We start from the raw sequence: 27472 nt of genomic DNA on the forward strand, positions 1-27472 counted from the left end.
AACAACTGGAAAAATTACTACCTACCCTCCCCTCCTCCAAATGGGATGCTAGTCCGTTCACCAGCTGGGCTGCCTAAGTATTTGGTTCGTTTCTCATTAACGGTTGTTCCTACTTCTTTTAAGCCACGTGAGTGAAGAGAGACAATGTGAAGCCAGTCAAGCATCTTGTTCAAAGAGCGGATAATTCTAGATCTATCCGGTGGATAAGTCACTATCCAGAGAATAAAATGTACTCCAACCAATACATTTTATCTGCCGATTAGCGACTTATCCACTGGATAGAGTTATTCGCTCTTTGAACAACCGGAACCTGGGGTAGTTCAATAAAACATTTCACAGCGTTACAATTAAAACACACAAAAAACGAGTGACGAATCTTTTACCTAAGTACAGCAAGTATTGTTATCTCCGAAGACTTCTGCGCTCATCCAATGATGTTCTGCGCCGCAAAATAGCTACATTCAATCTCAAGACTTTCTCTACGTACAGCTGCTCCTAGATTACTGAATGAACTTCCATTAGACAATCGATTGAGTTGCAACATTTTCCATTTTAAATCCAAGCTTATCTTATGCAGCTTTCAGCTTGTAATTTAATTTCGGAACTTTACTAATGTATCAAGCTTTGTTTTAATAATAAGTAGTTTTTACAGCTGGCAGTTGCTTGGAATTATTATCAAGCATTTTACATAGAAAAGGATTGTTGCCATTAATTAAAACAACACCAACAACAAAAAAAACATTCCTTATCGTTCTTAGTAATAGTAGTATGGCTTAAAAGTTTAAATATCATAAAAGACTAATAACGTTTATTAAACTTGCTCATGAACGCTTGCTTGTATACTCAAACTTAAAGGCCTGCTTTGAACTAACGTCCCTTCGATCCGAGGAAGGAATATGGGGGGGGGGGGGGGGGGAGTCTGTTTTCGTGAGGGGTTCCGCCCGTCTTCGCCTCATTCACTCTCGATGTATGCCAACGACATTAAGAGGTCGCAACACTTGACTGAATAGGGGGATCTGAATACCGAAAGGGTAGCAATACTAAGCAGAAATTCCTAACAATAAGAAAGGCTTTAATTTAGTTGTTGGCTTATCTTTGACATATAAGAAAGGGGTACAATGTACGTGAAAGCTTTACCATATCGGTAAAACTTGGTATGGGAAAAGAATAAGAGGTTGAACCTCGAGGCGTGGTCTCCCGTTTTGAAAATGTATTCAGTACGTCTATCCCCCCCCCCCCCCCCCACTTCCTCCTAACCGGGTTTGATCTTGGCATTGGAAGTGCGATCAAAAACCTAATGCGCTAACTGATAGACCGCCACCCCTTCATGCTCTTGTCCTTTATTGTGGTAAAACGTGAGTGCGCGAAAACATTTTCTGCTTAGTATTCACAGAGAAAGATCGTGGTAATAACGATAACGCAGAGATTTGAAAAGTGCACTTAAACCAAAAAAGGAAACTCGATCGAATTTTCCACACTTTATTTTATTTTTCAATTCAAAGGTTTACAGAATCGTTTTATTGCGTCTCATGATTAGCAGCGTTAATTGTTACGGAAACATGAAGCATTTTGGAGAATACAAAGAACAGGGACTGGTTTAAATAATAAATAGCTACAGGAGTCCATCACCCGGAGCGTCCCTCTCTCTTACTGAGCACAGATTGGTCTATTTTTAGATACGCATCGGAATACTATTTCCCGCGAAAATTTAAATTCTAGTTCACATGAGAATTATGCAAAGCTTTAGACTGGTTAGTGAGACTAACGTGCGAGACTGAATTATTACACGAGTCTATAGGAGTTGTACACTTCTTGTATTTGGTTCCTGATAGCTATTACTATAGTCAATAGCCGTTTGACATACAAAAGAAGGCAAATGGATCGCTCTGTATTGCGTTGTTTCTTCCATGTCATGCGCAAAACTTTTGCAACGTAAGAGCATTCATCGGATCGCAGGCTAACAAGCTTTTCTAAACGTTTGCATTTCTAGATTCAAGTCAAACCTTAACCGTTTGCAGATGTCACTTAAGATAAAAAAAAAAAAAAATACCCCAGAGCCACATTTTGGTATTTTTAAATGTTACACTTATCCATGTCGAGATGGGTTTAAAGATACCTCGAGTTGATTTAAAGCCACGTCTTAATTCAATGGTAATTTTTTTTCCAAGTATACTGCGCATGTCAAAAGAAAGTTTTAACTGATTCTTCTTGGTATAAAATATCATCTATTTGCCATAAAATTTGTAACCTTTACAATTAAAATTTACTCTCTTCCATAGAATACAATCCTAGAAAATATTCCTGTATCAACAATAATTCAGCAACTCAACTTGAAGGAGTACAAACCGATAAATATTGGACGAAGGCATAACATATATATTTGTTTTGCCCCCAAATAAATAATCCTTACTGTCTGAATAGCACTCCATGGAAACAGAAGAAGTTTTTGAGGATACAATTTGTCACGCACCATCCGTCCACTCACATCGGACGCTTGAAAGCATGGCGTATCGCCTGTTTCCACAACCCCAACACAACTTCAAATAAATGATTGGTTATAATACAATTCATAAATAAATGAATGTATTATTGGAATTTACAAATAGCTTTGATTTTAGATGTTTTTATCATTTTGACACGACGAAAAAGCGGTAATAAATTTGTTTTGACGAAAAAGGTAATGACTACTATTTGAAAGGTTTTAACAGAAGGTGTCTCTGAAAATTTGAGTACAAAAGTAAATATATACGTCTAATTAGTCTTTTTTTCACTGATACGATAAACTAGTCATTGGACCTCTAAACTTCGCGATTAATCGTGCGTGTACTGTTCGCCATTTCCTCAAGATACATTAATGCCAGGCGTGAAGTGATCGTTGAAAATACGGCTTCGTGTCTGTTAAATAGCCCACCATCCTGGCTTGTTCCTTTTTCCCCTGCCTTTTCTAATCATCATGTTCCTGTATCGGTGGCAAAAGTCACATTTGCCACTTCATAAAAGCAGCCTTCTGGGAAGCTGATGATGACCCACAATTCACTATGCGCGTCTAGTCATCATCTTCGCCTTCTTCCTCCGCTTCCACAGATATCCCGTGATGCTTCATGAGCGCTTTCATCATGGCTTCCAGTTGTGTGGTGTGATCTAGCACAGCTTTGAGTTTCGATTTGAGCGTCATCACTTCTTCCTTTAAGACCTCTTGGTGGTTTTGAAGTTTCTCAATCGGAGTCTAGTGAGAAAAAAAAAAGCGGTCATAAATAGCTGTGATAACAACTTAACATCGATTTTTTTCAAGTCAAATCAATTGAGCGCAGTCGACCTAACTTCTGACTAAAATGATAACTAGTGTAAGAGCACTAACCTTTTCAGGATTCATGGCTTCGTTAATCGCTCTTGCAGGACTGACCCCTTGGTTCCAAAATGACCATATTGTCCAGTACTTGTTCGCGTTTGGGTGAATTACATCTTGGGTTGTTGCAAACCGCTGTCTTAACATGGCTGGTAGAGCCTTTTCCACATCTAAAGCAAGGTCCACCTAACGAAAAAAATCAAGGCTAAGTTCACTCATTCAGTTCCCGCAATAGTCATTGCTGTAAATTAACAAACAAAAACAAATTAAAAACAAATTTTGTAACATGACAAAGCAGACGTTTTCATTAAGAAGCGTATTTTCCACACAATTAGTCAAGTTTCAGGACTTAACCACTGAATCATAAATATCACTTCTGTGCTGGACACAAAAAAAAACAGTATCATATAGAAACTAAGTAATGAGAAAAAGCTTTGAGGTGATTGATTATACTTTAGGAATTCATCTACAGAATCAAAGTCGTGATTACCCTGTTGACCGGTATAATAAACAGCACCACAAGAAAGCGCTGGTTAAACATAGCTTTGAATTGATTTGTCACACTGCAGGATTTTATACAAAGATGTTCAAGCTGCAGCCGAATTGTGCAGCAAAGGAAATAGGCAGTTTCACACTTTGGGATTTCGCTCACAGAATCATAAGTCAGGGCCATGTTATGGAGCCTAGATCTATCTTGGAGTGAGAAGAAAAAAAGTTATATAAAAACCAGGATAATTCTCTTAGCAGTTGGGAAACTATTAACCATCATGCGCATTGACAACAACTGAGGAAATGAAAAAGCTCATTACCGAAGGGATTTTAGTGCCTGAGATTGATGGGAGAGGGTGTTCTATTCGTTATTTTATGGTAACATTTGGTACGATTCAATAGAAAACACCCCTGTGTGCTTTGATAGATGGTTATAACTGACCTGCATAGCTAGTCTCTTGAGAACTGCTTTCTCTTGCACTCCCTTAATGTCATCTACAGCTAAACCGACCTACAACAGAGAAAAGCCACACGGTTTAACATTTGTTAATCAACTTACATTTCGACAGTACGTAACGCCTTGATTAGATGATAAAATAGGCGATTTAAAATATTGAATGTTGAAAGGCTCTATTCAGTTAAACAAAGTTAAGCGTGCTAACAGACAAAAGAACTCGACCACATGAACTATTTTTCCCTCGAAGAAGTATCCATGGTCACAAAATCGTATCGTACTGAATTTGTGAAAGATGCTAGCCGATTATTACTTGCGTAATAATGAACTAAGCACAATGACAGACCACTACGATATAATTGGCGCGTTTGTTTTTAATTGCTCTAACTGGGCTCTTTTCTGAGACCACAAAATCTCGCTTCTTATTGACTTCTTCCAGCTGAAAAAAGTTCAAGACAGGAGTATCCCAAAGAAAATAAACGTTTGCCACTCTTCAGTGTCATCTGAAACCTGATCAGTGTACACGCTTTTAGAAAAATTGCTTTGATAAATAAAAGCTTTTTGAAGGTTTTATTTTATTTCCTTTGAATGCACGATCCTCGACTTCATTGGGCACTTATCCCTCCTCACTTTTTTCAACAATTAATTGATTGACTCATGAGTAAATTATTTAAGGTCAGTGCCTCCTGATAGTACCTTTGTGCAATTCATGACAGCTGAAATTGACGTGTTCATTCGGCCTACGTGCCTAACGCTTAGTCTATACAAGAAGTTTGAAGCACCTTTGAAACACGATATATATCCACTGAATCAGTGTATTCACGAATCAAGGAGTACATCACGGAAAACATCTACACGAACCATTTCAAAAATAACTTATTCCACGCGGCTCAAATGTTTGTTGTTTTGTTATTGAAGATAGTGAAGCCTCGGGAGTTTTACTCTATTCGAAACTTTTAGAGTTCAGGCTGTTCAATCCACGAGTCGACAATCATGCTACGTGTATGTTTAACGTTTTGTGTATTCTTGCTGATGTTGAGCTTACCTGTTCACCAAAACGCACATGTAAATAAACTTAGTGTTTACGACAAGGTTTATTCGGGTCGATGTTTTTTTTTTATTTTCAGTCTTCCACTGTTAACATTTTTAAATTCAAAGGGAAATATTTGTTAAGACAAATCCCTCATGTTTCTCATGGAAGCTTTAATCCTTTCGTTATCTCGAATAAACAAGCACACATTATCAATGGGAATATACAAGTTCCTACCAAAGAAACAGATAATGTCACCGCGATCATCGAACAGCCAATCTAACTCACTACTTGTGGCCTTACTCTCTAACTTCACAATTCACTCCAATGTTACGCTAAAAAAACAAAAGCATCCCACGGAATCGCCTTTAGGCGTCTTGTTTTTCTAAATTAAAGCTTGATTATCGCTGGAAAATGCCTGGTTACCCCCAATTTTCTTTTTGGATTTCAATAACACTTGCTAAGATCTTCTCTTCCCGCATAGTTGCAAACCGTGCAAAAATATCTTTAAATAAGTAAGAAGAAATCAGAGTTTCATGTACCATCCCAAGATGCACAGAACGTATGCACGCCTTAGCAAAAGTAGGCACTTTTCTTAATAATTAATCAATTAACCAGACCACGTTGTAATACTACTTACCAACAGATTCATGATAATTATGCAGTTAGTGACGAGAAATGTCACGTACAGGAACCACGTGACCGGAGGTACCACATGATCATTGTACACTGTGTCATACTCATATTCTCCTAACATTCCCATTGTAGTCTTAAGCAGCGCACGACCAGGAGTGGAGTAAGGAACCTATAGATGAGAAAACGACACTGGTTTGCTATTGTAAGTATAGCTTTGGCTAAACACAATTCTATCCTTTTTCTGAACTTGCCAAAAACAATCAACAATCCAAGTAGCAAAATCTTACACTAGAGTCCAAACAATGCCTCTTCTGAGACACTAAAGGAGGTCAGCTGTGTACCTTGTATACACTAAAATATTGTTTAGTATAAGGACTTCTTATCAGTTAGAACCCTTCCGCCCAACTTAGCACATGTATATCTATGAATGATTGCAATTCAAGCGACCAAATTCTTTACCATTCTTTTGGCTATTTGCCAAGCAAAGGAAAACAACTGTTTGGTAGCAAAACTTTCCTCGTATTCATCCGTAATACCCATTAACATGGCATTAAGGCCACAAATGGATGTCTGCAGAAGTTGTTTTTTGATGGCTTAAAATTGCCCAAGAAAAAGCGAGATTGCATGGGTGTCACAAGAATTTCAAGCACTTTTCAAGAGTCAGTGACCAAGGATTTGGGGTAACGATCGAATGAGAAAATATGGATGTCGCTTTTGTGATCTGCGCTCTCTATCTAGGCCCTAGAAAAGGAGTTTAAAAAACGTCTTGAGGTAGGACTGAAAAACTCAGTCGGACTCAATGGTGTTTGAGACCCACTGCGTACAAGCTTCTTTGCTAACAAAAATGGCAAAAACAATCTTGTTTAGTTTGTGTTTTAACTTTAAACAGTCGTTTATACTTATTTTTTTTCTGGGACACTGGTATCTTGATGAACTTGTAATTTGCGCGGAAAGCCTTGGCGATAGCCGAGACAGATTATAACTTGATCTACAGATTTTAAACGTGAAGTGATGGCTCGTAGACGGGCTGTCTAGGAAAGGCAGGACAAGAATGGCTGACGAGCTCAGCTGAGGATTCCTATTACCAACTTTCAAAAATCTGGTTGTCATATATGTAGGTAACAGAGACACACACCACTAGCTTACCTGATCGTACAAAAGAATATGAAATCCTAAACCAAAAGCGACGATAAACAGGAAGCACACCACAAAGAACTGAGCAAACGTCTTGAAGATATCAGTGAACATCACCACATATATACCAAGCTTGGGAAACTTGCGCATGACAAGAACTAGTCCGATCCAGGACAGATAGACCGCGGTCGCACCTAGACTGTTATGCCATACAAAACACCTAAAACAAAAAAGTATACGGTTATTACACAGAACATAAATCACCGGAGATTTTGCCTTATACTTTGCTTTGTGCCGAAAGACAAAATGAAAACACAGAATGTGCGATTAGATGCCACCGCTTGCAAAGAATTGCCCCGGCCTGTAAAAAATAATTTTAAACATTCATAAAAGAGCCTGTATGTAGTTCAGTGAAAGAAAATATGTGAAAGATTCAACGCCAAAACTTTACACATTACTGACAAATTACTATATGCAGGTACTTATCTTCCTCTCGTACAAACTCACGATGGTGAAACTATCGAATAAAAAAAAACGTGCCAATTTTGTTCGCCTGTATATAAACAAACTGGTTATGGAGGATTTAGAATTCACGACTACAAATGTTATAAGTGTTGTAAATGCCTTTTCTTTGATTTAGTTTTTGGCAGGCCTTAACCGGTGCATATAAAGGCTACTTAACCTATGTGAAAATATGAGGAATTCAAGGCAGTTTTCCGTCGGAGGGACGACAGTATAAAGATCGGAAGATGCAGTCATCTAACCTTGATCCCCTTGAAATTGTGAAGCTTTTTTCATTAAGTTGATAATCATCCACGATATAAACCATAGAGAAGATGTAAGCAAACAATTCTATAAGTCTGTTCCACTGCAAGTAGAGCCTCCATACGTAGCAAAATTGAATAACCTAAAATGGCGAGGGAAGAAAAGTTAATGTAACGCAGTGAACATATTGCTCAGTATACCCTAATCAGTTTCTACGACACTTCGTCTTTCACTTGAATTAGAGGCTTGTTTAACGATTAAAAACAACTTTCATATCAATCACCGTTGTGCCTTTTATTAGATGCCATGATTAAATTAACGACAAAAACTTTAGGTTAAAATTAATCAATGACCCGGTAGGTCCCGAATTTTTGGTTATGTCCCTTGATACGTGCTGAACTAAGAAACTATGTTCCTGCAATTTTTAAACCCGTATATTCCCAACTAGTTCGTCGACACCTCGACACCGGCTGGCGTATGTAAATGGGAAGTTGATACTCAGGGTTGTGACTGTTGATACTTCTTCGCAAAAATGAGAAAACTGGCCCGTAAGTATTGAGCAGTTCCCGTGCGCCTGGGGAAAAAAGGAACTGGAAAAGACCCTTAGCAATATCGCTGATACTTTTATATGCCCGAAGTCTGAGAGCTCATACAACTCTGTAAGAGGTTTTATGTGTTACTGGTAAACGCTTAAAAAGACTAGCTTCATATTCTACACACCCTCCGAAGCTCAGTTACACCGCACGCACCTTACAGCTTGTGACATGACAGAACACTCACCTCTAAAAATATACTTATCGACGTCGTGGTAAGAATCACAGGTCCACCAATCTTTCTCCACATTACTCGGTTTCCTGTGGTACCAGTACCAAAAGTTACATTGCACGTGCACTCGTGATCTTTACATTCAGTTATCGGGATGCTCTTTGTCGTATGCATGGCGTAGCCAGTCAGGAAAAACAGGAATATTCCATACAAGATAAGCCGGCCGTAATATACATACCGGCCGAAGCTACGCCACTTGTAGCGAAGAAGGTACGTCACAAGTGGATGGCTAAGGAGCTTAACGCGCTCTTTAGTGACCTGAAAGAGACATTTACAAAATTGCGGTCAAATCCCGGGAGTCAAATACGTATACCAAAATTAAACGCCTCAAATGCTGCCTTTTTAAAAGGATTCCAAAATAAAAGTTCACGATTCCAAGAATATCTAAGTTTTCCGATTAAAGTTTAAGATGTCACTTGTTTTGTTTGCATTCTGCTCACAATAATGTTGAAGAATCTTGGAAGTAACTGTGCGCGCACCACAACTTTAATTCCGTGAACGAATTTTATTTTATGTTTTTTTTTCGATAAAAAGTGGCAAGAATTTAAATCTGTACAGGAATATATATATATGTAAACCTCGCTTACCATAAGCATTAACGGATGATTACTCTTAATTTCCACTTGCTTGCTGGCATTCTCTGGTAACGCTGATTTAATTTTGTACATCACAGCATCCAACCCAGTCTCCTCGTGCTCAGCTGCCTCTGACGTCACGAAACCTGCCCACTCAAGACTGACGTCATCAAGGAACTCGTAGCTAAGAGTGATGGCGTACTGTGGATGGTCCACAGGGTACCCATTTGTTTTCACACATCGGTTGAATACTTTCTCTGCGACCTCTACAACAAGAGCGGAAAAACGAGAAAATTTACTCTGATCGTACAGTCAAATTTTCAAAGGAGTGTGTAGATCAAATCTCCTCCATTTGAAAGCTATTGCGATGTACTTTATGATGGCACTGTTTATTCCATAAAAGGTGGTTTAACCTTTCAATCTATGGACGAAATCCTAAGGTGTGACCGTTGAAATGACACCTACTGAACTGTACTTTTTTGGTGTGGACCCGGGACCATTAAAACCAGAGCTGTTGAACAAAACGTTCCGAAGTGATAGAATTATATAAGAACTAAGCGGCTAGCACAAGAGCGCGGACCAGCAGGTAAGTAAGTTAAAACTTCAGTAATGTCTAACACCTGGCGTACTGGAATGCACGCTAACTGTGGACACCTAACTACATAACAATATAAAAGTGTACAATGCAATCCTAGATCTTGCGAATTTCGCTTTGCAAGAACAACCAGAAAACAATTTAATGGTCGCTATTTCTTGGGCATGGCATAATGGCTCATATATCATGGTCTCTAAGCCAATCAAATTCCTGGAATTGCATTATACAATGACCCATTTTTTTAATAAATACAGTTACACAGATTCAGTAGTAAACTGTTTTAGAAGGCAGTTTTCTCGGGAAAGAATCAACAAAGTCAATCACACCTAGTAAGGTGAATGCTGCAGATAGCACGGAGCTCTTTGAAACCTCTTGTGTCGTTGGATCTGTATATCACGCACCCTGGACGGTAGTTTTATTTTTTTCCGAGTCCTACGTTCCGCTATTGTTCTTACAGCCGATCCTGCAAGCTACTCTAAGAGATGCATGGTAACCCGAATGTTGAGCGCTGGAGTGCAACACTTTGTCACGGATTTGGAGCTCGCCCACCAGCTTGTCCTGCACCATGTGGTAGAAATACTTGCTCTTAACACAGCAACAAAGATTATACTAGAATGATACTGTATATTATTAAATTCTCAGCCTCGGATATTGCATTTCTAGCGTTCTGATTGGTTCACTAAATTCCGGTTATCAGCTCATATACCGTAGTTTGACCTTATATGGAAAACGATTGCCCCAGGTGTCGCTAAGTTAAAAACTTTTTTCGGCGGGAAAGGGAAAGTTTCTTCGCAAAAATCCAGAAAAAAAAGAAAAGAAAAGAAATACCATACAATGACAACAATAAAAGCCACTAAGTTCGGCATGACATTATTTAATGGTGCGTATCTCCGAAGTTTCCTTTAAAATGAGAAAAAATTGCACGATTTTACGATTTAGATCACATAACAACAACATCAACAATACCAACCGGTTACCTTGAAAAATTTCAGGATGGCTTGCAAATCCTGGCGGTAAGAGGTTAAAACCGATCGACAAAATTTCTCAAGAAGAGCTTAATGCCTGCCTTTCTGTTTCTATGCATTTACAAGGACTCCATTTACAAAAGTTTATCCATGAAATCCGTACGAGCGGCGGCCATAATGTTCGTTTCCTTCGCTCGGCACCACTCAGCAAAACATTTGCACAAATGTGCACAGCTCTTACACTTCTCGATAAGCTCGAAGTTTAAAAACTTGCACTGAATGCTTGTCTCACTGAGGTTGTACCTCGACACTTGGACTCGGCTTGCCCTAAGTGTTTTAAAACGTCTGCGAGGAATTAAGTTCAGCATAAAAAAAGCCGTCCTTGATTCCTTCCTTCGCTCGGCACCACACAGCAAAACGTTTGCTCAAATGTGCACAACTATTACGCTTCTCGATTAGCTGGAACTTCAAAAGCACTTGAATGCTTGTCTCAGAAAGGTTGTCACTCGTACACTTGAACGTTTCTTGAATTTGAGATGTCCGACTGTGTCCGATCTTCTTCGCTTTAGATTTTTCATTCAACTCCGTTCGCAATGAGCTGCGCGTGTCATGTGATCATTAAGTTTCGCGCGCTTTATTCGGAAGTTGCCTCAACATCTGGTCGTTTTAATTTGAAATAAATATTGACTTAAAAAAAAATTCTTTTACTTCAACATCAATATCCAAACGGGGAGAATTTAATAAAACAATTATTCCATTCGCGCTTGTTGGATATGAGATTGGTTATAGCCAACTCGGCGCTTTGCGCCTCGTTGGCTATTTACCATCTCATATCCAACGCACGCTCATGGAATAATTGTTAATTATTCAATGTTACACAGGCATACTCGGAAAAAGGAAATCCGAGTGCTCCTATCAGGAGTCGAACCTAAGACCTTCCGATTACTAGTTCCGATGCTCTACCACTGAACTACAGGAGACTCGTGGGAGCTAAGGCCATTAAACTAGGTTCATGGGACAAACAACCTGCATACTGCTAAGATTGGAATGTCAATGTGTGGCATGTGCGCAGTGAAACAAATATGATGGTATAACAGTTATCCGCGATTAAACTGAGAGCAGACAACTCACCAGGAAGTTTCTTGATCAATTTTCTCATTGGTGTGTTAATAGTGTTGCCTTCTTTGGTCTTATTGCGCATGGCTTGTCTCCAGTCATTATGCTGAATAATAACAAGTGCTACTTCCCTGGTGAGAGAGAAAAGGTCGTCACAGTTGATCCTTATGGAACAGATTAAGGTTTTTGACATTTTCCATCTCATTCTTGTAAAAAGAAAGGCTTGAATCGAAAGCAAAACATACAGGAACACAACTTGAACAAGCTGAAGACGAGTAGAGTTGGTATAAGACTTTTCGAAAATTTATTAAGACTGAACGATAGTTATTTGAACGTTTCTGGCGATCATTTGATTGCTACGAACCGAAGAGTTTTGTTTTTAAATATACATACTAACATTATTTCCATGTAAAAACACGTACTTCTGGCTATTTTCAATAGCCATGCCCAGGCTGGTAGTTTCGTCCATACATGTCCGTGAGTGTTACGCCAACTTATATTAAACAGATCTAAAGACAAACTGATGAGAAACTGAGTATATCTTACTTGTGGTTATTGTCGATAGCCATGTCCAGACAGTTCCGTCCTGAGCTGTCAGTCAGTGTAATGTTTGCCTTCCTGGACAACAGCAGTTTCACCATCTCCACGTGACCTTCACGTGCGGCCAGGTGAAGAGGGGTGGTCTGAAAAAGAAGAGCGAGACCCTTAGCACCCGTGATATTTAACAGATCAACCAGTTGTTTCGTAATTAGAGATCATCTCAACAAGCCATATATTTAACTATCACCCTCCTCTCACCTTAGCCTTATCAGTGGGGTCCACCGGACAGTCAGCATCTAACAGAATAGTAGCTGCCTCAACCCAGCCCTTGGCTGCTGCACAATCAAGCGGTGTCCACAGGTTGGCATTCCTGTGCATTAATAAAAATCATTAGTTATTATTCATATAAAATCTACTCAGTGGTATTTTCCATAAGCTATTTACTATGCTGCACAAGGGAGGTCTATCTTTTGAGTTTGCGGATGAAATCCTAAAATGTGATCACTCAAATGAAACCTACTGAGCAGTACTTTCCTGTGGCACTTTTTATTATGCCGTACAATGGTTGTCTTCCTTTTGAAGCTGCGGATGAAATCCTAAAGTGTGCCCATTCAAAAGAAAGCAACTGAGCAGTTCTTTCCAGTGGTCCTGCTTATTACGCTGTACAAGGAGATTCTACCTTTTGAGTTTGTGGATGGAATTCTAAAAGTTGACATGCAAATGAAAGCGACTGAACGGTTCTTTCCTACGGTACTGTTTACTATGCCGTACAAGGGTTGTCTGCCTTTTGAGTCTGCGGATAAACGCCTAAAGTGGAACAATTGAAATAAAAGCTACTGAGCCGATCTTTACAGTGGGAATGTTCATTTCATTGAGCACAATGTGGTTCAACTTTTTGAGTCTGAGGCTGTTTGTTTGTTTGTTCTCCATATTTTAAAAATTAAAATTACGTGGACTTAAACCTTTTTCCTTCAAGAGTATTTTGTACATGATAAGTCAGTTATCATGTATAAAAATAATCTTGAAGTAAAAAGGTTTAACTCCACAATTTTTAACTGACCTGGCATCAATAGCAGCCCCTCGCTCCAACAGCTCCTTGGCAACTTTATCATTTCCATACAACGCTGCCAGGTGGAGCGGCGTGTTGGAGGCATCATCTTCATCGTTTATTATCGACATGTCTCTCTTCAGAAGCGCGCACACAGTCCTACACAGGGAGCACAACATTGAACCAATTGTTTGTGTTATTTAATAATTAGTACTTAGTACTTCTTAACTTAATTAGCAGAAATGTTAAATCCTTTTTAGAGCAGTTTTCAATTGAGTGTCGAAAGTAATTTCAAGTTTGCTTTGGTTTTGCATTACCGCGCGATTGGTTAACAAAACTCATACCACTTTCTCAACCAATGGGAATCCAAACCAAAACCAATCGTGTTTGCTCCGCACGCGTTTTCCCGCGCTTGACACTAGTTACATGTATTCGAATTCTGATTGGCTCGTTGAGTTTCAGCTATTGCGATTGGCCAAAGTAACTACTTTGGTTTTGGTTTTACGACACTCAATTGGAAACCGCTCTAACACTAAAATAAAGTTAATTGATTAATTAATTAACTAATTAATTAATCAATCCATTCATTCATACATTCGTTCGTTCCTTCATTTACCCAGTTCTGCATAGGCTGCACAACATTTCTAGCATCCCAGAAATCTAGCCGCAAGTGGTGAAGGCACAAGGGCAAACACAAGAACCCACACATTAACCTTTGACAAGCTCAAAATTAAGACATTTGTCCCGATTAACTGTTTAACTGTATTTCTGCGCATCCGGCAAGACAAGAAACAAACATAAGTGAAACCCATAGTTCGAACCCAAGATACTAGGATTTCGTTAGTTCGCGACACCACACTATCACTTTGTCGAAACGACAGGAATCTTGCAGGAACAAGAGCAAACTTAACAAGCTGGGACTGCTTACACTGTTACGAGTTTATGAGTAGTTTTAACTAAATAAACCAATTACATAAAACAGCACTACAAAAAAAGTATTTTATTAAACAATCATATTTTGAACACGTTGGAATTACAGCAGGGGGGGCTATAAAGACTAACAACTGATTTAGATGACAAGTGTACCATGAGTTGTTGTTAATTTTTTAGTTTCCAATTTTTAGTATATACTTGGCCGTGGATTACCTGTAAACTACCTGATTAAGCTAAGCGTAAATCTCACGTTAAATAAAGTATCTTATTTTTATCTTATCTTAGTGTTCCGTCCAGTAGCCTCCCTCCCAGACGCTCTTTTGGCTCGTCACGCAATCTTGCCTCCCAAGAAGATTACGTGACAAGCCAAAAGAGCACTTGCGAGGGGACCGGGAGGCTATCCGTGTCGCACAATAACTAAATCCAAAGCTAAAGCATGCTTGATCTGCAATGACTGCAATAGTGGGAAACTAAATAAATTCTTTCATCTACTTTGTTTCATTTTCATTCTCCTGTTTTCCAATATTCTAACTATTCCTTCACGCTTGCTGATGCTCAGAGAAATGCTGCTTTAGCAAATGCTCCGACAACAATAATTAAAGTTGTACTTCAATAATGTGCCAATAACATTTAGTTTACAATTAAGTCTATCTTAAAACATATAATTTAATCCAGAATTAAGGAAATAAACATATAACTGTTATTAGGTGCTTGAGATTCAGTTCCCATGTCAGCTTCTTCAAAATATCTTTTGAACTGGAAATTCTGGCATTCAGACGAGTGTAAACAACCATTCTGCAAACTGTCCTGTTTGAACACAAGTGTATTCACTATGTTTATTAGAAAAAAAAAATATGACCCCAGAATGCTCTACGTTCGCCTGTCCATTTTCTCCATACCAAGTGGGAGGACCTTTTATGTCCGCTTCAAACGAGTACCTAGTATTTCCCTTTAAGACAATTGGAGGTTTAAAGACAACGTCAAAACCTTGATAATTTCCTATTTTAGTACCCAGTACGTCTCTAGATAAAATATTGCCTTCTTCTATATTAGTAAGAACTAAATCGAAGACATTTCTTACACTTAGTTTCACTGAATATTTCCCGTTTTTGCTACCAAAAAGACGCACTGCGTGCAGTTTTATGTCTTTGTTTACAGAAAAGACTATCGTATCATAGAACTCGGAAGAATGGTGCCAAGCTTCGTTACACACTACCGATTTAAACCTAGACACTCGCTCCGGAAGAATCCCTGTTCTTTTGGCTTCTGGAAATCCAACTGGAATCTTTAATACAGAGCAAAAATACTTCACTATGTTAAAGCACTCTTGGCTGGTAAGTATACCACAGTCAAGAACAACATCGGCAAACTCCTCTTGTTCCATCACAGGAAAACGAATTCCCTTCACGATCCGTTCTCCAAGGATCCTTCTTTTCACAGAGCCTTCTGCTACAAGGCCTTGCTTTTCGCATTCCTTTTCAGCCCAGCAATCAACAGCTTTGAATAACTCCACTTCGTTCACAGTCAACGAATCTTTCTCAACCATTTCTTCCAGCACAGATCTGTCGATTGCCACGAAACCATCTGATCTCAAAGCTTCCTCCGTTTCTTCCTCGATCACCTTCCAGCAGCGATCCAACAAATCTTTCTCTTCGTACGAGTATTTCTGTACGTCTGGCAAAACAGTTAACACGTTTGACCCGTTCAAGTTCTCTTCCAGGTAAGCGGAGCATTTGTCGGCCAGAGAAGGCAACATGTATTTCTTCGCCAAATACATCAACTGCATTACATTGTCCGGTGTCAAGTTCGCCTCATCGCTGTAAATGAAACGAAACAACTCCAACAGGCTCTCGTACTCACAATCAGAGATCTCGACAGAATCTTTTGTCTCCGCCAGTTCACCGTAAAACATGGCATAAAACACTGGACTACTGATCGCCAACACAAACTTGTGAGCTGGAATGGTCTTGCTTTCACTTCCGCCCTGAGAGTCTCGAACGACAAACTTTATATCACTCAAGAGTTCTTGGTTAAAAATAGTCTCACATCTTTCTCTGATAGTGCTTCTGGATGTCGTTTGCCAAAAATCTTCCCTGTTTGCACCGAACAGAGACATCATTGATATGAACGCGAGGTGAAATGATTTGTTGCTGTTTGGTTGCTTGTTTGATAGACCAGCTTTCGATTTCGTTCTCGTTGTTGAGCTTGTTTGAATTCTGCTATCGAAGGCTCAATTTCGTCAGCCAATCAATGCCTTTGTTCCGCTTCACCAACGCTGAATAGCGTGACACTTATAATTTTGGCAAGTGAATTGAAAGGAAAATCACAAAGTGGAATATTATACCAAACTCTAAGAAACACGTGAACCAGCACAGCGAATCCTTGTGCTTGCATTTCAAACGTCGAATGGATTTTGCACTAAAGTTAATTATGCTTCTCTTTTGAAGTTCAAAAACAAACCATTTGTATGACAAGTCGTTTTTATTTATCTAACATGTTCTCATAAAATGAATCTTTGCTTTTATCAGTTTTTTGATTCCTATATAAAAAGCGACGTATTTGAACTGAATTCATCTAGCCTTTAGACAGGCGTCTCCGATTACCTCTTGTAGTCTGCACGAAGGGTGATAACAAATGTCCCTTCAAAACAAGAAACCTCTTAGACATTTGACTATGTTTCTTCAGGTTGTTTTCGTTCTCTAGACTTGCCACAAACCGACTTCTTGAGGCACGAAACATGAGAGACGAGCCTTCGTAAAAACCGTGGCGGACTTTAAGAACGTCTATTCGTACTCTACGTACAGTGGAACCTCTCCTTACGGACACCTCTAGTTCACTTGGTCCCTGAGAGACCGAAATCCATAAAAAGCCTACTTCTCTAAAACGGACACCTCTTTAATGCGGACACTTATTTCTGTCTCCTTGGTGTCCGTAATAGAGAGGTTTGACTGCACCTTATACCAAGACGTGCCTCTAAATAAATAGCTGCACATATTATTCACTGCCTGTGCATTGACCCGGGGGGGGGGGGGGGGGGGTCTCAGTGGACTTAAGGGTAGGAGTGTGCCGCTCGGTCTCTGAAACCCTTACCGTATGCCAGACCACGTTCTGCCGCATTTTGCCACCCTCTTCTAGACAACACACCAAAAAACCCCACCCTATTCTAGACTTGAGTCTTAATTTTTATTCCCGGGGACTTTTCCCAGACCAAATGTTTCTGGATGATACCCTATTCTAGACCCAAACTAGCTGATTTCTATACCCTATCCTGTTTTGACGCTCGCTCTCCAGTCAAACACAAACGCGTGCTCCTAAGATTTTTTACCAAAACGGAATCTCTCCATAAAACCAAATCTCTCATGATCAGCAATCTCCTGTAAATCAGCGAATGCAGTATTTAGATGACCTTGTTCCTACTGTCGCCTCCTTTCTTCCCATTACATTGTATATCAGCGAGTGTCGTAGTTAGAAACGACCTTCTCCCATTTGATCGCCGTTCGTTCCTGACGGCAATTACCCCCGAGATTCAAGCATATTTATTATGTAAAACAAAACAACGGGAATGCTTAAATACCCCCTGACACTTCTAAAAATGCTTGCATAAATGGAGGGTATTGATCACTGACTTGTTGAACAAATTCAAGTACATTCAGGAACGGTGCAAAACGTCGATGGACTTTCCAAATTCAGTTCGCATCCTTTACATAATCACTTGCCCCACCAATCCTGTCTTTGCGTTCGACGTAGAAAGAACGCACTCCTAATAGAGCTTGGAGTCGAGATTCAATGGGACAATGGACGAATGGATCTTCAACCTCGTTCCCAGGGCCTAGGGAAGCCCTGGGAACGAGGTTTTTTTGGGACACGTTTCTGGCACCCCCCGCAGATCTTGCAGGGGCGGATGACATCATCACCAACTTGGCAAAGGACAGAGAGCCTGGAATCGAGAATATCGAACGCAGTCCCTAATCTTTGATTATTACAAGTCAGTCTCCTTATCTGTTATTGGTAAACAGCAGGAGAAAGCAACAGTTCTGGTCAGGGACGTGACTGCTTTAAGATTTGAAAGTCGTACTCAAGAGGTCTCTATTACCTTATCCGTCCAAATTTGGCTGCTAAGTGGAGTGGCGTTAAGGATCCGTCATTCTTGCTGTCAATGCAACAACCGTTGACGAGAAGAAGCTAACAAAAATGAACAAAATTCATCAAGGGAAGCGCTTTAATAGTACAAGGTAATTAACAAGTATCGATTCAGTACCTGCGCGATTAGTAGGTTCAGCCTTGATGGAGTTACATTAGTAATACAATTGTCAATACAATTGTCCGCCGATTTATTTTTCCGCTGGTTCACTGCCGGGTTGGTGTAGCGGGGGATGGGGGGGGGGGGGGGGGGAGGCGGGGCGGTGGGAATGAAAATTGGCCCGATGAAAATAATCTGTCGCACTGCCACAATTTCGTTTTATAAGTCTGGCCCATTTTCGTCTGTTCATTCATTTTCTTTGTCAAATTGGGAGTCTTCCTCCCTCTCCCAAATCCCCAAATCGTTCACTTCCCGCAGTAACATACAAACACATACCAATACACAAGGTTGTGTAGCAAGTTTTAAATAAAACTTACTTGGACAATTCTAACAAATCCTTTCTTGGCAGCGACATGCAGTGGGGTGTTCTCATACTTGTCATATTCCTCGACTAGTGCCTTGCCTTTGCGATCTTGTAGAAGAAACTGAAAGGTGACAAAAATAAATAAGAAATAACTTCACCTTTATCCACCAGATCCTGCAAAACAGGGACCACGAGCGTATTTTTTGAGTGAGAAGGCAAAACTATCCGCGTGAGCGTGAGCCAGTTAATGGGTTAGGGTTCGGAGAGAATATTAGTGTCTTCCATCCATTTTGCACGCAACCCTTACATTGGTACTAACCCAAACCTAGTTTTACAATTAATAACTATGTGTGAATGCTCCAAAGGAAAAAAAAGGCATAACTGGAATTTGCTTATGAATATAAAGATCAGGGTAGCCTGTAGGACAGGCGTTATTATTATTATTATTATTATTATTATTATTATTATTATTATTATTATTATTTTTTTTTTTTTTTTTTGGTATTTTTCAGGAAGGCGGAGGCAGCACGAGGTGAGCGCGAAGCGCGAGTTACGCGTGACGGGAGGAGCGCGTGACTCGTACTTGCCTCCGCTCGCTTGAAAAACGCAAAAAGTTACGCCTGTTCTGTAGGCTAAGATCAGGGCTACACTGCGCCTGGAATGTAATAAGATTAAAGGCTATAAAATTCCCTACCTGAAGAACCTCAATGCAGCCTTCAGATGCTGCGCGATATATGGGTGTCGCATCGTCGATATCTTTTGCACCAATGTCTGCACCATGCGCTAAAAGACTCTTGACTGTCTCCAGGTGATTTTTGCTTGCTGCAATCAGTAAAGGCGTGTCCTTGTCTTTATCACGACACTCGATGAAAGCACCCCTGAGAACATTGAAAGGAAAATTAAAGAAGCTCTTCACTTGGAAAAGTCTCCTGAGTAATGATTTTGGTCAAACGTTGATAAGAAACCGTTCACCGAAACAGGAATTTTTGGTGGATAACATTTTGTTGTAAGGATCATAGAAGAGAGCCAGTCAAGTCGACTGACTGCGTTATGAACGGGTTACTGCAATAACCTCTGCAGTTTTCTGACTGTTAAACCTCAGCATGGCCCTTGGATTCCTGATTAACTTGAAATCTAAAGATGCCGGTTTTTGTACAACAAGGAACACTGGAGAACCAGGAAAAAAATCGGAGAAAGGATACGACGAACAAAACGGTTTTCAAAACTTAAGGATTGGATAGTCAAGGTTTTACTGACCCAGGGTTAATGGCTCTTGCTGTTCCTTACACTTCACAATCTGTATATTTTGCTGAGCCATTTTCAGTTGGAGTCTTACTTTCTTTGCATTAGGCCAAAGAAGTTTCAGCGTCCTCAGAAAAGTGTGTATTGAGAAATTCATGTCCTATACTCTTAATTCTGGGCCTGCACTGAAGGATTTCCAAAGTCTTCGCCTCACATTATTACTGAAATTGTGCAAATTTTGAATCTCAGGTTTGCAGAGAGAAATGCTGTTCTGGGCGTCTCGCCAAAACTCAACTTACATTCCCCTCGGACACCTAAGATAAAGCCGATGCTCAGACGGCCCAGAAAAACATTGGCCTGTAAGGTAAGTGCTCCTACATTGGGCCAACCTTGCTACCAATGATTGACAATGTACCTGTTCAGGAGAAATTCCACAATGTCTACCCTATTAAACTGTGCCGCTCTGTGTAACGGCGTCTCCTGAGAAGCATTCTTGGCTTCTATGTTTGCGTCATGTTCAATTAACATCTTGACGATTTCCAAGTCGCCTCCAGTTGCCGCCAGATGCAGTGGAGTGCTCATGTTCATCTTGTGCGCATTGACGTTTGCTCCTTTATCCAAGCAAAGCTTGGCCAGTTTAATATCACCATCTTCGACTGCAAGGTGAAGAGGCGTTTGCTCCTCACGATCTTGGTCTGTTACCATCTTGGATACGGTAGACCATCCACCTTGTTCCTCACCTTTGCAGGCACAAAATAAATGTTAAACCTGCAGGTGATGTTGCATCAAACGAGCAGTTTCATCGATAGGGTGTTTGGTCTCATTTTAAAAAATCCCAAAACCCTTTTTGCTCTTGACATAAATTACCGGATTTGTAAACGGATCAAGAATTCGGTTGATTTCGTGCTAACAGCGTTTTAAAATTATTCTAACAACATGAAAGTAAAGGTATTGACACAATATTTTTCCCAAAAAAGGTTAAAATCATTGCACAACTTAATCCATTTTAAGTGGCCAATTAATATGGCCAGCAACACTCTTTAAATAAAAACCCTTCCTGAACAACCATCGTCCAACAATGTTGCAGTATAGTTCATTCAAAATTTTGCATCCATATATTTGGAAAGGTTTTGATGCTGAACAGAATATCCTTTATAAATTGGGCGAGTTAAATTCAACTACTTACTGTGTAAGGGAAATAGGTTCTAAAGGAACTACGCGGTGCTGCATCGGTGAGGAGTAGAAACGAATGTTTGGTTTATCAACAGAGTTGATAACTAAAGGTAAATTGGCCACCATAAAGAGATTCGAGTGCTGACGTTTGGAACGTTAGCCCTTCGTGAGAGCGCTCTTTACGGTGGCCAATTTACTTTTAGTTATCAACTCCGTTGAAACAACCAAACATTAATACCTGTTTCAAACAGGAGCATGGCAACTTCAAGACTTCCCTCCATGCAAGCAAAATGCAAAGGTGTCATCTGCTCTTCATCCAAACTTCTTAAGTTTGCTCCAGCATTAATGAGGCATTTAGCGACAGAGAGAGAACCCTGGCTTGATGCTACGTGCAACGGTGTCATCTGAGTTTTATCCTTAGCCTAAAAGATGCACCATGTACATGTCAACAAGCCACAATCATTTGTTGGAAAAAAGCTATAACTACAGGAAAATTGAAATCATATTGAATCAATGAAGTTGAAACCAACAACTGTAACTTACACCTTCCACAGGAACCCCTCCTGTCATATTCGTAAAGTCTTTCAAAGTGATTTAGTCCTTACTCAAACAGACTCAGCCATTTTGAATTATTGGTATATACTGTACATGTACTGTCAAAAAGTATGTAGATGTACATGTACAAGGTGTGGAGCAGAGAAACTTTGATGTAGATAAAGGTTGGACATTCTTCGGAGCTTAGTAAACACTTTTGCACCAATAAAACAAGTTCAGGGCAGTTTCGTATTATTATTCTGTTCTAGATATCATGGGGGCACTTGTTCCTGGCTTCACCCTTTAAGAGCTGACAAAATGTTGCTCTGAAAAGCAAATTTCTGTCTTGATCGATTCAAGTAGAGATTATCAAGGGCTCCCTGTTCCAACGTACACCAGGAAGTTGTATGTTAATATGGCTATATGTTCATCTTATATACATGTACATGTAAGCATCTTAACTTGACTGTCATGTTTTTAGTCCTTGTTGTGTGGCACTAATGATATTCAAACAGCTAAAAATACCCAACCATACATGCAAGGTATGCCACCTCTCAGCTATTATTAAACTCATGGATTTATTACCTCGATATCAATTCCTGGATGAGTCAAAAGTTCATTAACAGCATCAGGGTTTCCTTTGGCAACTGCATAATGCAGTGGAGTGGAACCATAACTGTCACGAGCATTTACGTTTGCTTTCTGCGACAGCAAATACAGAATCATAGTCTCCGAGCCAGATAGCTGATCTCTAAGAACAAAGGAATTAGAGCTCCTTTTTTCCACAGAAAGAAAATCCTTGTTAAACAGTTTATTTCCAAGGGCAGTGCCAAGTAAACGACTCTTTGATCCCTTGCCAAAGCTTCCCGATCCTTCTTTCTTCTTGTCTTGATCCTTCTTTAGAGTCAGACCACCATCAGTCAAGTTTTCTATGCTGGGACTGGGTGTAACTTGAGGTGTTGGCCGTGCCGAACCACTGAGAGTTCTTGGCACTGGACGGAATCTAGCAGCGTAGTGCAGGGGTGTGGCATCGTCTTCTCCTTTTGCTTCGATGTCTAATACAGCAACAACGAAAGGATTATGGTACAGTATAAAAACAACCAGCTTAACAAGCAAGCTTTTAACAATGTTTAGAGAGGGTAGCAGCAAGCTAACATGAGGTGCATTAGGGTGGTGCTCACGAGTCAAATTAGATGTTGGAAGTACTGTTTCTTTGTGGAGGGAGAAAAACCAGAGAACTGGGAGGTGGGGTCACATGGTGCAGGACAAATAACCATTACAGTACCACTGTACATGTATGTATGACTGGAGTGTAGTATTCAAATTCCAAACCTGTCAGTGTACTCAAGATTTCAGTTTATGCAGTGCAATCTTACCTGCGCCGTATTCCAGAAGCAACTTAACTAGGTGGAGATGGTTGTAGCGCACGGCATAATGTAGTGCCGTTGTGTTATCCTGATCTCGCTTGTTTATTTTTTTGTTTCCTTTGCCCAATTTTTCCAGTCTTCTTTCAACAAGTTCACGTTTTCCATCTCTTGCTGCCTGTTCCAAAACAAAACAAAAAAATATTTTGAGATGTGCCACTGAATAGGTATGGTTTTCGTGCCTCTACCCTAAATGGGGTAACTTAATATAATTTCAAGCGAGTCTGTCCTACAACTGTAATCAGGGTCCGGAACCATCCTAGACAGGGTATTTCTGCAAGGTTACCCTTGAGTGTTAATTAGCAATCTGAAATCAGAGACATTCATCTATATATATTTCGCAGGTCATCACTTAACTTTAGATCATTTTCAGGACTACTGTAGATGTTACAGCAGTAGCACTATTGTTTACAGGGTCTAAATAGAGTCTTAAAATACAGTGTAGAGGGTGTTGTCCCACACAGGGTTGGCTAATTAAAATTTAAGATTATTTTTGTCCTAAACAGCATCAGGGTTTCAAATCCCCCGTAGCACCCCTATACCCAAACATGGATCAAGTGCCCCCCACCCCCCCTGGGAGCAGGAGTCTCCCTTACTGTGTGTCTAATGGCCTACAGCAGCTGACTGTTTGTTCCACATAAATTACTCGCAGATTCAGAGACAGTGATCAAGCAAGCTTCAGTAATTGGCGGTTGAAAATAATCGGTAACTATTATATACAGCTGCAATTCGGCAAAGGCTGTCCAAAAAAAGCATAAAAGTGTATGCGACAATGCTGACAGGTAGTCTGGAAAATGCCCAATAAATTTCAATTAAACCTCAGAATAAATATTGCCCGCCATCTAAAGTCTTCGCTCTACAGTTGAGACATTATGGATTTTGAGCTCTTATTGAAATTTATTGGGTATTTCCCAGACCACCTTTGGGCATTGTCGAGTACGCTCTTACGTTTTTTTTATTGGACAACTTTTTTCAAAACAGCTGTATACAATTTAACCTGCAATCAAGATAGAGCTATTTCACAATTAGACGGCAAGTTCGAGGTTTCTATCGGCTGATAGTTGGTGAGGGGCGAAGCCCCGAGCCAACTATCAAAGGCGATAGAAACTGAGAGCGAGCCGTCTAATTGTTTTAGCATACCTCAGTGATTGATCTATGCAGCAAAAAAATATTTTTATTTCATAAATTTTGATATATTTGTGCAATGATGCATGCTAAATCGCGCGCGCTCTGACAAACTGCCATCTATTGATCGATAGACGGCACCTGTCTGGCCAATCAGATTGCGCGTTACGCAATAGTCGGTCACTGAGATATGCTAATTTTAGTTTCGCTCAGTATTGAAGAAGGTTTCAGCCAGCAGGGTGTCCGGTCATCATGTAGATGGAAAAAAAAAATAAATAAATAAAAAAACAAAATAAAATAATAAATCAGTGAAATTTTCCTTATTCTTTAAAAATGTTACAGGGCACAGGGCTCTAGGACACCCAGTTTTCATTTCCTGGCTAAAAACCTCAAGGCTGCTGCTTGATGCAGAAATTTAAAGGAGCCCACAAGGCTAAAAGCTGAGAAGATAGGCACTCAGGGCAAGTCATTGGGTGCTCCAGGCTATCAGGCTCCCATTATATAATATTATTATTCAGCCATGAGCCCACTTGGTAAACCATTCTGCAAGAAATGCAACGTGAAGTTCATTTCAGTGAGTGCCACAAGAGAGGATCAAACATGAATTTATGCTTTAATTAGGTCTGGTTGTAGGTTCCTCCGACAGGTGAACAAAAATACAGTTCCTCCGGCAGGTGTTCCAAAAAAAAAAGAAAGAATATATTTAAATTAATTTTCTCTTATCTTATCAACATAGCAGGATATCACCTCCAGCCAATGACTTACAGGAAGAAAACTTCAAGAAGATACCAATATTAATTACCAGTATCAGCAGTACTAGTATTGTTTACGTGTCACTTAATTGAAATTCATCATTTTTTTTTTCCTAAAATATATAAGTTCTTATGGTGTATCACTGGACCCAAGTGACTTATAAATAAACGCAAACAAGTTGTATCATAATATTAACCTTGACTTAAAAATTCTATAACTGATTTGAAAACCAAGAACGTTGAGAAAACTAAGCACCTCGATAATATAAAATTAGTCTTTTTTTTTTTAAAGTACGCACGCCTTTTCATGTAGAATTCTGCATAACTGTTTTTAGTATTAAAGCTCAGTGTGGGCTTGTTAAAATGATACAATGCAAGCCGGCGCGTGTGACTGCTTATCCAAACAACAAATTAAACAAATAATCATGTTATCACCCTGCCCTTTAGGAACTAGTACTAATTGTTTTCAACAGGGAAACCAACTTGCAAAACTCCTGGAGGCGTTATCATGAAATGCTCATTTCTCGATTTTTAATACTGTGAAGTTGAAAGAGCTTCGAGGCGAACACAAAATGGCCAGCCGTAATTAAGCAAAAGTCTGGAAGTCAAATACCGCGGTAGATTTTAGAATCACTTGATTTTGTATTGATTGAATTACCTGATGTATTGATACTGTAGCATTTTCGACGCTCTCTCTCTCCAATCCCAGCAGATTTTTGGAGGATCTGGAAGGAAGATAGGTCACTGATGGCAGCGAGGAATGGAGCGCGGACGAACCATCCTTGTCACTTTTCCTCGACTTCAAACCAAGCAATGGCGTCAGTAGAACACTGCCTGCTCCCAAGTCCTTTTTAGATGCCATATAAGGCTTTTAAAAATTTTTCCTTTTCAATTACACAGCCGATTTGAGGCGCTTCAGCTTACATCTTTTTTCACCGGTGACTCACGCAGTCATCATGTTTACAAGTACTCGAAGATTCCAACCAAGAGAGACTGGTAACTAGTTCTCTTGGCTTTCTTCGGGTTTGGCGGACATTTTGGAAGTGTTTTGAGTCTGTCTCCAATAGAATATCCTGTAAAATGCTGCTAAAGCCAAACTGGAATGAAACAAAATGTACTGAGAAGAATATAGGAAAGAAACGAAAATGAGCTCCCCCATTTCTAGTCTGAAGAAAGGGAAAAGAAGCCCGTTGGATCCAAGGTAACGACATGTAAACACAAAAATCCTTGAGAATGATTTATTATTCAGTGAGTGACACAGGCATACTCGGGAAAGCGATCGAAATGCGAGTGCTCCTATTAGGAGTCGAACCTAAGACCTTCAGATCACTAGTTCGGATGCTGTGCCACTGAGCTACAGGAGACTCGTGCCGGTTCATGTGACAAACGTACTAGTACGTACTGCTAGGATTTGACATAAGCTTAAGCTTAATTTTTTACATGCGCAGTGAAATGAATGTGATGGTATATTTTTTGAGTCTCGATAAACAAACTTCACCTCATTCCAAAGCGGATGGTGGCTGGTCTAGTCCAACCACTGCCCACTTTCACAAAAATTCTTATTGGTGCAGTTTAGTCAGCTGCAGATTCAGAACAACCATATAGTTAAAAAAAAAATCAATTATACTTTACAGAAAATGTCCAATATTTCCCCAAGGAAGGGCTTTTTCTGAAGAACAGAACCCTAGCATTGCTTTAAAATGGAAGCTTAATTGGTCATTTCTACTAATTTCAGGCAGGCACAAGTTCCTTTTAGGAATCCAGTACATAGTCCAGGTAAATTAATTTTTTATAACCGACATGTACGGCTGCCTAAAATATCAGGTACAGAAGTGGTTGCTTTAATCAGTTCATGTAACATTCCAAGGAAATTAATTTTCATGTCAGACAACTGAAGATTCATTATAAAGTTGTCAGTCTGTAGTATGTAAAGAACAGGAAGAGTCATGATATTTTTACAAGCAGTTGCACACGGTCACAGTATCTGAGGATTATTGAAGGTGGTGAACTTTTACAGTGCGACTACTGTTACTGGGGTCACTTAAAGGAAACTGGCCAATCAGATTGCAGGACAAGAACAGTGAATTTTAACCAAAGCTGATTGAACCAATCACGAGTAGATGGAAAACAACAGTTAAAACCCACAATTTTGGAATTATTCACTGTT

At 39.8% G+C, this 27472-nt stretch overlaps 2 protein-coding genes and 1 pseudogene across 5 annotated transcripts in view; 1 reads left to right on the top strand and 2 right to left on the bottom strand.

Moving 5' to 3' along the window:
• Positions 1-2147: 2147 nt before the first annotated feature.
• On the bottom strand, positions 2148-26272 carry LOC146482230 (uncharacterized). Its single transcript, XM_085107508.1, has 20 exons — positions 25964-26272; positions 23381-23546; positions 22590-23059; positions 21709-21892; positions 20713-21037; positions 19750-19933; positions 19069-19176; positions 18545-18633; positions 13531-13677; positions 12729-12840; positions 12477-12613; positions 11946-12061; positions 9267-9520; positions 8635-8937; positions 7854-7996; positions 7102-7309; positions 5960-6124; positions 4278-4346; positions 3359-3532; positions 2148-3226 (listed from the first exon to the last, which is right to left on the bottom strand). The coding sequence occupies exons 1-20, from the start codon at positions 26165-26167 to the stop codon at positions 3047-3049; spliced, it is 3738 nt and encodes a 1245-aa protein (XP_084963634.1). The 5' UTR covers positions 26168-26272; the 3' UTR covers positions 2148-3046.
• LOC146482231 (BTB/POZ domain-containing protein 6 pseudogene) lies at positions 15564-16638 on the bottom strand (annotated as a pseudogene).
• Positions 26273-26311: 39 nt separating the features above from the next.
• LOC146482232 (UBX domain-containing protein 11-like) overlaps positions 26312-27472 on the top strand; it is a 15801-nt gene continuing 14640 nt past the window's right edge. For all 4 annotated transcript variants that reach the window (XM_085107518.1, XM_085107519.1, XM_085107520.1 and 1 more), the window contains exons 1-2: positions 26312-26506; positions 27041-27081. In XM_085107518.1, coding sequence (XP_084963644.1) covers positions 26451-26506; positions 27041-27081 — 97 coding nt within the window. In that variant the 5' untranslated portion in view covers positions 26312-26450. The remainder of the gene's footprint in view (positions 26507-27040; positions 27082-27472) is intronic.

This window comes from Pavona decussata, unplaced genomic scaffold (assembly GCF_977016875.1).
Source record: "Pavona decussata unplaced genomic scaffold, jaPavDecu1.1 SCAFFOLD_47, whole genome shotgun sequence".
NCBI lineage: Eukaryota > Metazoa > Cnidaria > Anthozoa > Scleractinia > Agariciidae > Pavona > Pavona decussata.